Source organism: Protopterus annectens, chromosome 12.part0 (genome assembly GCF_019279795.1).
Source record: "Protopterus annectens isolate FY-2018-M chromosome 12.part0, PAN1.0, whole genome shotgun sequence".
NCBI lineage: Eukaryota > Metazoa > Chordata > Ceratodontiformes > Protopteridae > Protopterus > Protopterus annectens.
Window position 1 is genome coordinate 1,117,621,832 of NC_056746.1, and position 14,000 is coordinate 1,117,635,831.

A 14,000-nucleotide genomic window follows, 5' to 3' on the forward strand; every position below is an offset into this window, starting at 1 on the left:
AATCACTGGATCTGACCGACCGGCACTTGCGAACAGCTTCTGATTCGGGCACCGCGCGGCAAGAAAGACTGAGGAAAATGGTGTTGGCTGATGCGTTTATACCCCAGACGCTCTGACGTCGGGGAAGGTGAGACATCAGCCGAGGCCAGACCCAGACTTTGGAATCCGGCCGGCCGACCGAAGGGCTGCCTGAGGCAGGACAACCCATATGTTATGACTGCAGATGCATCCTTGAAGGACATCTGGGGGATACAAGCAGATGCTTCAGATCCTGCAGTTTTTACACTTTTTCCTGCAGATTTCAAAAAGTTCTGCAGATTGCTTACCAAAAAGGAACTGGTCATCCAGGGGACATCCAAGATCCGTTTTTGAAGTCATTAGGCAGAGTTTGAAGTCAGAGCCAGGAATACCTATGCAAAACAGAAGCAGATGACCAGTCTGAGGCTTCAAGCAGCATTGAAGATGCATTTTATTGAATGCCTGCCTACTTGCGCTGCTAAAGAAAGTTTTGAGGCAACTTGAGGCTTAGGTGGTGAGTCAGGCATAGAGGAGAGTAGACTACAGGCCTGGGAAACTAGCTCTAGGGCATACTTTAGAGTCTGGTAATTGATGGCCCTAAAGGCCAAGGCTGAGGAAGTGCAAGTCTTTCCTAGCCTGTCCATCACCTTACTGTCCTTATCTGACGGCAGCAGAGAAAAGTGCCTAGTCTGTCGGCTGCCACAGCAATCACAGCAGGGTCTGTAATGGGAAGTTAGACAAGATTATAATCCAGAGCCTTTTACAACCCATCTGTGGTCTTTTTGGGGCTGGTGGCTGGGATTCTGGGGTCTTGGAAGCAAAGGCAAAGGTGTCCAAGTATGCAGGAATCACAGGAGGAATAGCAAAGGGAGAGGGAGACTCAAGTATTCCAGGGGACAGGCCAGCTGGCAGGTAGAGAGTCTGAGGGGAGAGGAGGAATGGAGCCAGCAGGGCAGGAGTTTGTGAGGCAGTAGGCCTCAAGGCCATAAAGGCCTTGTGTGTGATTGCGAAAATGCTTGCCAGTCAGGCTGATCTTCCACCGGGAAGACAAATGCCTAATTTTGTTTTCTTTAGAGTGAAGGCATCTTGAGTTGTCTGAGGCTAGAGTCCTGGGGTTGTAGTGTCCCTCCTCAGAAGAAGCTAATAGCAGCCATACGGGACCCCCCCCCCCCCCCAGACATTGGCAGAGACAAACATTGCAGGAAACTCCACAGGGCAGCTTCTGAAACAGGAATGGCGACTTTGGCGGGTACTAAACATTCCTCAGTCCCTAGACTGGTAGCTGGCAGGACATGTGAAGTCGGAAGCAGATTCAGGATCCAAAGCAAAGGTAAGGCGTTAGTTTTCTACAAACAGTTGAGAGCTACCAGACAGCTGAATAGGGTCTTTGGGACAAACGACTGGCAGACTTTACAAGCTGTATGGTTATGGGACTGCCCTAAACAAAACAAGCAGTCATGTGAATCTTTGTGCAGAATTTGCAGACCACACTTCCACTCCCTTCCTAGAGGATATTGACGGAACAATCTAACAGATAAACAGCAAAGTACAGTTTTGTACCTACCATAAATGTAGATGTTCGAGGATCCACATTGCTGCAGTCCTAACCATTGGGTAGTCCGCTGTCCAGTCGGCCCGAATACCAAAGTATATGGCTGACGTCGGTCAAGGCGCATTAGACTGACGACAGTACGCCAGGGTACTAATCGCATGACCGACGCCATATCTTCAGTCTTTTCTTGCCCCAGATGTCAGAAGACCCTAAAAAGACAAGGCTCAAACCAAAACACCAAAAAGCCCTGCACCAAACTTATATACAATATATATATATATATATATATATATATATATATATATATATATATATATATATATATATACATATATATATACAGATGTACAATAATATACAGTAACTCACACCACCACCCCTAAACACAGAGGGAAGGCGGGAGGGTAATTGGACTGCAGCAATGTGGATCCTCGAACATCTACATTTATGGTAGGTACAAAACTGTACTATGTTCTTCATTCCACATTGCTGCAGTCCTAACCATTGGGTAGAATCCCAAAGCAGAGGTAAGGGAGGCTGGCAAATCATAAAGAAGCAGGAGCTGCCAACATGCCTTGCAAAATGGCTGTGGCAAAACCAAACCTAGATTTAGAGTAGAGAGGAAGGTGGTAATGCTTAGAGAAAGTATGCACTGAACTCCAAGTAGCTGCCTCTAAAATATCCTTAGTTGCCACCCCCCTTAAAAATGCTGTTGAAGTGGCAGTAGCCCTAGTGGAATGAGGCCTAATCCCAGCTGGAATCTCCTTGCCATGATGGGAATAACAAAAAGAAATGCAAAACCCAATCCACTTAGAAATAGTTTGCTTAGACACAGGCTTGCCCTGAGAACTCAAAGCAAAAGAAACAAACAACTGCTGAGACTGCCTGAAATCCTTAGTCCTGCTTAAATAATAACACAACTGCCTATGTACATCTAAAGTGTGCAAAATCTTTTCCCCTTTATTTTGGGGATCTGCATAGAAAGTAGGCAAATGAATAGTTTGGTTTAAAGCCACACTAGAAACCACCTTGGGCATAAAGGAAGGATTAGTGCGTAATGATACCCTATCCTTATGGAAAATCAGAAAGGGCTCTACTGCCATAAGGGCCTGCAACTCAGAAACCCTTCTTGCAGAAGTAATAGCCAACAAAAAAGCAGTCTTCCATGACAAATATTTTAAATCAGCAGTACCCGCAGGCTCAAAAGGTTGTAGAGTAAGTTTTTCCAACACAAAATTGAGATCCCAAGCAGGAGTAGGAGCTCTACGTGGGATCTTATATTCTTTGCCCGTCTGAGAAACTGCTTGAACAAAGGATGCGAAAACAATGGTGGGTCACAATCATAGTGAGCTGAAATTGCTGCAGCATGAATCTTAATGGAAGAGAAGGACAAACCTTTGTCCAATAACTCAGTAAGATATTGAAGAGCCACACTCAAATTAGGCTCAGAAATCTCCAAATTCCTTGCTGCACTCCAAAATAAAAATCTCTTCCATTTTTCTGCATACACTTTCCGTGTACTAGGTCTTCTAGCTTCCATAATCACATTTAAAACTTGTTGAGGAAGTTGAGACCGGCTGTCTCAAAACAGAATATGCCATGCTGTTAGATGAAGAGAACGAAGCTTGACATTGAGCAGGTGGCCTTCTCTCTGAGACAAAAGGTGTGGAATCAAGGGTAAAGACCATGGAGGCTTCTTTACTAGACTCCTCAGTAATGGGTAGCAGTGCTGCAGAGGCCAATCTGGAGCTATTAAAATCATCCTTGGCTTGTCTTGTCTGACCTTTAGAAGCACCTTTGGAAGAAGAGGCAGAGGTGGAAACGCATACACATGAAGAGTTTTCCAACTGAAAGAAAGAGCATCCACTTTCCAAGCTGTGTGATGTAACCTCTTTGTGCAAAACTTTGGCAGCTGGTGGTTTAGTGGAGAAGCGAACAGATCTATGTCTGGAGTTCCCCAGGACACTGTCAACCTTTGAAATACATGAAGATCCAGTTTCCACTCGTGGGGATCCATGATTTGTCTGCTTAACACATCTGCTAAGGAGTTCTGTGCGCCGGCAGAAACCTTGCCTGAAGAGTTAGTTGCAAGCTGAGCGCAGTCTCCCATAAAATCATTGCTTGCCTGCACAATGGGTAAGAATGTGTTCCCCTTGTTTGTTGATGTACCACATGACAGTTGTGTTGTCTGTTAGAATCAACACCTGCCCTGGAAGAAGTAACTCCTTGAAAGCCATTAATGCAAACTGGACTGCTAACATCTCTTTCATGTTGATATGTAGATGCTGTAGTCTGGCAGGCCACTTGTCTTGTATCCACTTTCCATTTAGATGAGCTCCCCAAGCAATGTCTGAGGCATCTGTCGTTAGAATCTGACTGCCTCTGGCGGGTCACAGAGAGTCCCTTGTTTAGGTGACATTCCTGAGCCCACCACAAAAATTCCTTTGAATGCAAGGTATTATTTGAATGACAGTGTCCAAATCCTGGCAGTGCTGTGTCCATACATTTTTGAGATACCATTGCAGCTTCCTCATATGCAGTTTGGCATTGGGAAGCACCAGAATACAAGATGCCATGAACCCTAATGCTTGAAGGACTGTCCTTGCAGTCAGCACGGACTGATGAGATAAATGATGAAAGTAAAGGGATAGACTCTGTTGTTTGTCCGGGGTTAAAAAGGCCATCTGGGCTGCTGTATTCAGTCTCACACCCAGAAAGCACATGTCTTGAGAGGGTACTAGACTGGACTTTTATTTCGTTCACAGAATACCCTAGGCATCTTAGCACTGCTATAACATATTCCAGATGCTGTAGAAGGTCCTCCTTTTCTTGAGCCAGAATCAGGCAGTCGTCCAAGTAAGGATAGATTTGAATACCGTTTAGTCTGAAGTAAGCTATCACTGGAGCCAGAACCTTTGTGAATACTCTGGGCGCAGTAGATAAGCCAAAGGGCAATGCAGAGAACTGATAATGAGAATTTCCAGCTCGAAAACGCAGATACTTCCTGCAACTTAGTCTTATAGGCACATGAAGGTAAGCTTCCTTGAGATCTAAAGTTACCATCCAGTGGTCTTTGCCCAGCAGAGGTAAAAGCTGTTGTAACGTCAACATCTTGAACTTGGGAATGTCCAGATAAGTGTTGAGGATAGATAAATCCAAAATTGGTCTCCACGTGTTCCCCTTCTTTGGTACTAGGAACAGGCGAGAATAAAATCCTAGGCCCCTTTCCGATACAGGGACTGACTGAATACTATTTGGAGTAACAGAGAAATTTGCTTGTGAGCCTCTTTCCTTTGTGTAGGAGGAACATCTGGCATGCCTTTGAAAGGGGGCAATGTATGGAAATAAAACCTGTAACCGTGGTGAATGATATCCAACACCCATCTGTCTTGAGTAATTAAATCCCAATTTTCTTTGAAAAGAGACAGTCTTCCTCCCAAAGGAGCTGCCAGACGAGAATCTACTGGCAGCTGAAGAAGCAGGTCATTGGGTCTGTTTACGAAAGGACTGACTCCTGCCTCACAACAAGTCTGAGCAGGTGAACTCACTGTTCTAGGCCTAAAAGAACCTTGAGCTCTGCCCCTACCACGTCTAGACCTACCCCTAGACTGGGAATCATACGCAGGATATGTCCATCCCTTAGTAGGCCAATTTCTACTAAACTTGGTGGCTGCACCTGCAAAAATCTTTAACAGTTTGCATAGACTTAGCTTTGTCCTCCATTTTCTTCAGGACTGCTTCCACAGGCGAACCAAACAACACATCAGACTGTAAAGGAGCATCCAAAATCCTTGTCTTTACATGCTCAGCTAAATTCTGATCCCTCAACCAGGCATGCCTGCGAAGAACAGAACTAGTGGCAGCCACCCTCGAGGAGGCCTGCACAGCATCAAAACCACATTGCAAAGAATGCTTACCCACTTGTTCAGACACATGAAGTAAATCCAGCAACTCTTTACACTCTATACCTTCCGCCAAAGCATCCACCTTAGATTTCAATTGTGAAAGGAGATAATTTTGATATTTTAGCATGTGAAACTGACAATTCAACGCTCTCATGGCTAGAGTGGAAGAAGTATACACTTTCTTTCCCCACCTATCCAAAGCCCTTGCCTCTATCAGTGGGAACAGGATTTTTAACCACAGAGGCCTTAACACCTTTAGGCCCCTGAGAAACAGTTTCTGGGTCCGCCCTAGGACTCTTAAATAAATACTTATGAGCTTCGGGCACCCTATAGTACCTATCAGGTTTAACAGGAGCAGGAGGCAAAGAGTCAGGGTTCAGGGAAGCCTCTGCAAAACATCTTCCACCACATTCAACACAGGAGGTATAGCTAAGGGCCTATGTTGTGGTAAAAATAAGAATTCCCTAAGCCTTTTCCTGGAATCAGAGTAATCTTGGCCTTCCCATTTAAAGTGTTCCCTCATGGAATGCAGAGTCTCTGAAAATGAGAAATCCTCAGGAGGAGAAGCTGTAGGTGTGGAATCATCCACATCAGAATCAGAATAAGGAGGAAAGTCCTGTAATTCTTCCTCAGAAGACTCCGAAGCCTCTGAATACTGTTCCAAACTCTCAAACTCAGGTTCCACCCTAGGCCTCTTATCAGGAGGGGGCATAGAGCCTCTAATCATAGTAATTAAATCTTCTGCCATTTTAAGCATATGTTTCTTAGGCACAGAACCTGAAGTGCTAGGAGAAACCTCCACTGTAGCTGAACTTGGCCTACCTCTGAAAGAAGTTTTGGCAACAGTAGGAGAAGCTCTAACTAACTTGGGAACAGAGGGAAGAACAGTTACCTGAGAAGCCCCCTCAGCCTGGCCTACCTCCTGAGAGGGCACATCCTGTAACAGTAAAGTGTCTGCCTGAGACTCCAAAGAAACTCCTGGCAAAACCTCTGGCTCCACAGAGCCTTCTAAAGAACCGACGTCCGGGACTGCCGGTTCATCAACCCTAGGCTTCGCTGTTTTGTCTTTGCGCTTCTTAGAAGCGGCGTCGGAGCATCCGACGGCATTTTGTAATTACAACGCTTCCCAAACACTAACCTGGCACAGTCTAACCTTCTCTTAATAGTGCGTTTATTAAATCTAGCACAAGAGCGGCAACCAACAACGTCGTGCTCAGGCCCTAAACAAGGTATACACAGAGTATGGTAATCCCTATGAGGTATCTGTTTCCCACAAGAAATACAGTTATTCACTTTTTCTGACATCCAGTAAAATACTGAGGCAAGAAAAAAACAAAATGCTCCCCAACGGGGTACTTAGCCAACTTTGATTCGGTCTGAAACTCCGACTTCGGAAATATTTCAGAACGCCAACCTGCACTCGCAAGAACTGCTTCTGCATCGGACCATGCGGCAAAAAAGACTGAAGATATGGCGTCGGTTATGCGCATTAGTACCCTGACGTACTGACGTCAGTCTAATGCGCCTTGACCGACGTCAGCCATATACTTTGGTATTCGGGCCGACTGGACAGCGGACTACCCAATGGTTAGGACTGCAGCAATGTGGAATGAAGAACATCCTAAGCTTAGCAAAAAAATAAGGAAAGATGCCCCAATGGGGTACTTATTTTTAGCGCAGAAAGTAGCACGGAGCAGAATGAGCAAGGTGACATCTGACAAAGGTCTGTGCATGCGGACATTACATTTGTGGTCCACAGTTTATGCAACCTGTGAGATGTTCCATATACCTTACAGCAGCCAGGCTTAAGCTTTGGTAAACTAGTTTGACGTGGATCCCCTCCCCCACCAAAGCGAGAATACTGCAACATGAGAATAGGACATCTAGCCAGTCGAGTACTTTAAGTAGCACACGGGCTTGTAGACTAAAACAGCCTACAGCTTATTTGGCCTGCAGATAATTTTTTGTAGTCAAGTTGAAATGTGGTTAACTATAAATGCACAAATTATGAAAATACAGAAGTTGACAAAGAAGTCATTCCTCTTTTCTATATATACACAGCACTGTTCACTCAAGTACTTTCACAGGATATCTGAAAAAGGGTTTCACACCAATCAGTACGAGACTTACCTGGTGGAGGGGCAGTTGTCGTTCTGGCCATTGGAGGCAAAGGAGCCATTCGACCTGGCTGATACTGTGTAGGGGCTCCTGCAATACTAGAAGTTGCAGCTGCTGCTGCAGCAGCTACTGCGCCACGACTCTGTGGGGTCATCACCTAAAGAAGAAAGAACAGTAACTCACTGGTGTTAGAGCACAAGAATCTTCTTTATACAAAACGTACATTCCATTTCAAGTATGCCCAACTACCAGGTTAACTGGAATATTTTTAGTATTACCCAAACATCTTTCAGACACATGCTTCATACCTGACAGGACCCCCCCCAGTAGCAATGTTTGGTATACACCTGTTTTTACTACAGGATGAGATGCATTAGTTTATCTCGTTAGTGGGAAAAAACATTCAGTGGGGAAAACCCTTTAGTTACTTAGAAAAATTATGTGACAAGAATGGCAAGTTTTCTACAAACTCCATAGCCTCCACAAGTTATGCAAGTAGGAAGTACCTCCCCTCCCCCCCCCCCCAGCACACCAAGAGGCCTTTTCCAATCACCTCAAAGGCAGGTCAACACTCTGCTCGACAGCCGTATCTTTTCTACCTCTCCCAGTTTCTACAGACATTCAAATTTCCACCAATATGCAGTGCATCTGCCTCAAGGCACCTTCCAGTCTGCCAATCATCTCAACCTCGACAACCTACAAAAGACATTTAGAAATTTAAAGCTACTCACCTGCTGGGAAGGTCCACCCACTCCTCTGACAGGACCAGCTAGTCCTGCTGGTGCCTGTGGCATCGGTGCTCCAGCTGGTACTCCTCTCCCTGCAGCTCTGCCCATACCTGGGCCCCCAGAAGCTCCAGCAAGTGGTACCCTTGCAATACCAGTCTATATAAAAAGTGAAAAACAGTCCATTGAAACAAAACAAAAAGAAAAGGCAAACAATTTCAGGAGCTGCTGAAGAGGCTTTCAAAGAATTCTGCACTACTAGCATTTGTAAAAAAAACAAAGAGACAAAAAAAACACAAACTATTTACTTCTATTTATGCATTCAAATATTATACAAAGCTACAAAGTACTTTTACAGAAAATAATCAAAATTAAAGGGGAGGGGCAGTGCAATGGCCAGCAGCTGCATAAACTTAACCGATTGCAATAAACATTGCCTAGTGCACGATTTGAATATAGAATGCCAAGTCCTCCATGAAACCACCAGATAACAGATCACATCCAAGTGGAAGACCCAAACCCATAACGATGGATCCCTTCATTGATGCCAGACTGAAAAGGTGGTATCAAACTCCTACCACTTTGCGCTGCTGTGTTTTGCCAGTATCGGAGTGTTAGAGTTTACTTATTAGGGCAGACATCCCTGCCTAAATCTGAAACTGGTGCTTAATTTAACAAGCGACTAACACGTGGTGCTTTTCCACATTACAGCATGTACTGCAACAGAATCAAAGCAATATGGAAATAAAACAAATTGTATAAACTTAGCACTTACACCGTTTGTTTTGCCATATTTTAAACTAGCGCCTCTCAAAGGTTATTTCACCACAGTTTAACTTGCATCACGTTACTACATACTGCACATCTTACACGTTACTACATACTGCACATCTTACATGTTTAACCTATCTCAAAGCATAATTATGAACGGGGGGGGGGCCCAACTACCAGCTACTTTAACACAACATTGGAATGTACTTATAACAAGACTCCCCTTGTCCACATCTCAAACTGGTGCTTCATTTAACAAGCAAGTTTAACATGTGCTACTTTTCCACATCACAGCATCTATTAAGACAGAACCAAAGCAACAGTAAAATAAATTCTGTCACTGTACTTGCTTGGTGTAGGTCATAGCTAAAACAGTACGCCACCCACCAGATAAAGCTGAAAATGCAAGGAAAGCTCCTATAAAAAAAGGACAACCTGTGTGAAAAATAGATTGGCTTTCTAGAAACATAACATGCTCTAAACACAGCAGCGCCAAGTGGTAGGGGTTTAATGGAAAAGTACCAAAAAGGTAAACTGGCCTCCTCGAACTGCATGCAATTCCATTCAGCAACATTGCTCCAGCATAGAGCCCCTTTAAGAATTCTCCCTTCCATTAATCTATCGTCTTTACTTACCTCAAATTTAGAGGCCACAAGATCTATAAAAAGGTAATCCTTTAGGTTTAGGGAAAGGGATTGAAGAGGGCAAGCAGCTGGAAAGGATCATCTTTTATAACCTATTCATTTGGTCTGTCTGATCCAACATGTTCAGAATCATAACCTGCATCATGAGAGGTCTCCCTTCAGGATAGGAGGGAAGTAAGCAAAGCAGTTACAGGCCAAGCTCCCCTCTGGAGCATCAGTTCTAGTATCTTACATAAGTGGAGTCCTCCGGGACGTGTGTGTGTGTGTGTGGGGGGGGGGGGGGGGGGGGGGGGACAGTCCACATGCTTCCTCTTGCATGTCCTTCCTAGGATCATCATGGGAGCAGTCACCCTACTGCAGAGGGCACAATCTCCTCCTGTGCAGTAGGTTTAAAGTTTACAGGGCAGCTTTGACCAAAGGGATGTCTGATAAGAAGCCAAAAGAGCCCATGGGAAGGACCAAATTGGAACCTGTGGATCTGCATTCCTAGGACATGCAATTATTCTGCCAATACCTGGAAGGCCAATCCAATCTCCCCTTTGACCAGACTGCCCTAGCCACCAGATCAGACATCCCCTTCAGAGAAGCGCTCAGAGCTTTTGGGGTGCCTTGCTCACAGCTTCAAGGAGCAGAATTCAAAGGCCTAAAGACTTTCAAGAGGAGTGCATACAGTAACAGCTTACTTTTTAACTCTTTAACTCTCCCAGTGTGAAAGTTGGGACTGAAGAGCCAGTAAACTGGCTATTAAGTGCACTGCCTTGGGGGGGGGGGGGGGGGGGGGGAATAAACACACTGCAAGGAAACACTGGCTGGGAAGAATTTTGCAGCTGTTCAGCAAAAAAAGCAGTGAAAGCTCCAGCTTTGGTGCAATACATTACCTCCAATAAGTGGACATTAGTCAAATGTACTCAGCCAATTAAAACACTGAGGGAAGCATATCAACTCAAAACACTACAAAAAATGGAAGCATAACACAGAGATAAAACTGCAAAAATCAAGAGGCCAGGGTGAAAATGTTAGCTGAATGAGACTGCCCAAAGAGGTTTCAAAACAAAGCACAAATAAGCAACTGGACTGGTATTCCACAGAATATGGTTAAATAAAAAGGCAGTGTGTATGCTCCAAACCTGGCCAAGAAAAAGCAACCTAGACCTTTAATAGGAGTTGACTAACAACCGTACTTTGGAAATGAAGCAGAGACTGGATTTGGGAGGTGAAGATTTGCATATGCCCTACTTCATGTCACTGCTTGCAAGACAACTTAGGAGAGGGGAAGACAAGGGAGAGTCAACTCCAAGTAAAAAAAGATACAGTATTTTTGTAGTGCACGTCAACCTGCATGTTATAAAGTTTGCTCAAGTTATTTTCAAGTGTAACTGGAGTAAACAGGTGACACTTTCCTTGTTCAGTTGAAATGTAGCACTGCAACGTAAAAGAAAAGTCTGATCAAAAGAGCAAAATACGAAAAAATGTACTTCATTCTTGCATAGAGGAGTGACTGGATTAAGGTCCTTGGCAAAACGTTCATTGGAGTGTACTAGGCCAACAGCCCTGGAGCCTATACAAGCCTAGTGCAAGAAAATGCTCTGGCACCATGCCACCCAAAGTTAAGTTCCCAGTGTCCCTGTCAAGCAAGGCCACTGAAGTGATCCCTGGGGTGCTTATTGCCCACCCACTCAAGATTTCTCTTAGAGAGCCAGTGAAGTACTCTGCTTGATGTGTATGGGAAGTCTCTGGATTAGGAACCTGTCCCTCCAGCATGCTTTATTGTGAAACTAATAGGCAAAACTGCTCTACAAATTGTAGCATGCTACAGGCCACCCTCTCAAACTCAGGAACCCCACACAGCCTTCCTGAAGACACTGGAGGGTATAAATGTATCTCCAAACACCATCATATTGGGTGACTTCAACTACCCGAATATAGACTGGGAACATTACTCAAGCCCTAACTTTCTAGCCCAACGGTTCCTGGAGTTCATAAATTCAAATGCCATGGAACAGCTAGTCACTGTTCCCACGAGAGGAGAAAATATACTAGATCTCATTGTCACAAACATGGGGACAAAATGCTCCACACCGAAGTATATCCCTCATTGGTGAGATCTGATCATAAACTAATCTCACTGGAAATCCACATCCGCCCCACCCCAAACAAAAGACCATAGTGAAGAACTTCTCTAAAGCAAACTTCACACTACTCAAGACTGGTGTGGTATCCTTCAAGGCCCCTGAGTCAGAGGAAACCACAACCCAAGCTTGAAGCCCTTACAAATGCCTTCTATGAACACCTCAGGACTGCATGGATCAGGCAATCCCAAATAAAACCAAGACTCTTTCCACAAAGGGCAAGCGTCCAGTCTGGTGGACCCCAGCCATTAACAAACTTTACAATAAGAGGAGAAAGCTATTACATGATAGAACAAAATCCATAAAAGGGAAGTCACCCTGATCATTATTAGTAAAAAATCTGAGCACTCATAAAATCAACTAAGGCCAATTTTGAGAGAAAAATTGCCATGGATTCAAGGACAATCATAAGGCCTTTTTCAGCTATGTTAGGAACCTGGGTGGAAACTCACAGATATGCTCAGAATTAGTCCAAAATGATACAAAAATCACTGAACCCACAGACATTGCCAACATACTGGCAGACAGGTTCAGTGCAAACTTCACCCCTCTCCCCTAAAGGAGAGATAACTATCCCAGCCAGTGTAGCCTCCCGGACATCTCAAATGCATGGGTGAAAGCTGCTCTCTCTAAAGCTAAAAACACAGCATCAATGGGACGGATGGTGTCCCCGGCTGTGTGCTACCTGAGCTAAATGAGGAATTAAACCAGCACATAAGGCAGCTGTTTAATCTCAGCCTTACCACAGGATATGTGCCCAAGGAGTGGCGTGCAACTGTGGTCCCACTCCACAAAGGTGGTGCCTCTCTGGACCCTGGTAATTACAGCCCCATAAGCTTAACAAGTCTAGTCTGCAAAGCTATGGAGAGGATCATAATGGAGCTCATAAACAAAGATATAGGGGACTTGCAGACATTGGACCCGACCCAGTTTGGCTTTGTCAAGGGAAGATCATGCCTTTGAACTTGGTGACTTCTTGAAATAGTCACCAAGGCCATTGATGAGGAAAGGCAGTCCATACAGCCTACCTTGACCTTGCAAAGGCTTCGACACAATACCCCACTCGGTATTGTAGAAAAACTACCAGCTTAAATGTAAACCCATATGTCACAAGATGGGTTGCAAACTGGCTTAAGGACAGAACCCACAGGGTTAGAGTTGCTGGCTGTGTCAGACTCCAAGCGGTCACAAGTGGTGTCCCACAGGGCTCGGTCCTTGGCCCCTATTGTTTGGCATCTACTTCTCAGAAGTACAGGCCAACATGGGAGGACTTTGGCTGACAAAGTTTGCAGATGACTGCACACTGGGCCCCATAGTGGAAAGTGCATCGGACACTGATATCCTTCAGAAGGGACTCACGGAAACAGATAGCTGGTGCCAGAGCCATGGCCTGAAGTTAAACGCCAAAAATGTATAGTCATACCCTTCCGGGGAAAAACAAGGTAACCCCAAGCTACCATATAGGTGGCAATCCACTAAGCACAGAAGAGGTTATCAGGGACCTGGGGACCCAGGTTGACAGTGGCCTTTCTTTTGACACTCACATTGCTAAAGTGGTTAGAAAGACCTTCTACATTGCCCACCTGATCTGGATGTGAATCCCTTCATGATCTAGTGAGGTCATTGTTCCCCTGTACTCTTCACTTATCAGACCAATGATCGAGTACAATGCCCCATTCGGGATGCATCTCACCCGACATCTGCAGCAATTGGAGAGACCCCCAAAAGTTCCTCACCAAAAGGATAAAGGGACTCCAAAATCTGTCATATGCTGCCAGATTGAAGAAACTCCAGCTCTATTCAGTCGCATACCGTCTGCTCAGAGGTGACATGTGCCTGACATACAAGGCCATGTCCAACCCGGAATTAATGGACATGCTCCACCTCAAAAAATCCAAATCCACCAAAACCACTAGAGCAAGCGACTTAAACCTTAGCACGGATATAAATAGGACGTGCTGGAGGGATAGATTTATCACCAGAGACTCCCTATGCTGTGGAATAAAATCCCGGTCCATGTGAGGCAGAGCACCTCGCTGACTCTGTTCAAGAGAAATCTAGACCTGTGGATGGGAGATCGTAGGTTTACCCCGGGAATCATCTCTGGGTCACTGCTGGACAGAGGCACAACAAACTAA

At 44.9% G+C, this 14,000-nt stretch overlaps 1 protein-coding gene across 1 annotated transcript in view; it reads right to left on the minus strand.

Moving 5' to 3' along the window:
- Window positions 1–14,000, minus strand: part of LOC122817013 (small nuclear ribonucleoprotein-associated protein B') — a 293,067-nt gene that overhangs the window by 103,924 nt on the left and 175,143 nt on the right. Inside the window, exons 4-5 of the mRNA XM_044090125.1 lie at window positions 8,325–8,477; window positions 7,606–7,750 (exon numbers count right to left, since the gene is read on the minus strand). Coding sequence (XP_043946060.1) covers window positions 7,606–7,750; window positions 8,325–8,477 — 298 coding nt within the window. The remainder of the gene's footprint in view (window positions 1–7,605; window positions 7,751–8,324; window positions 8,478–14,000) is intronic.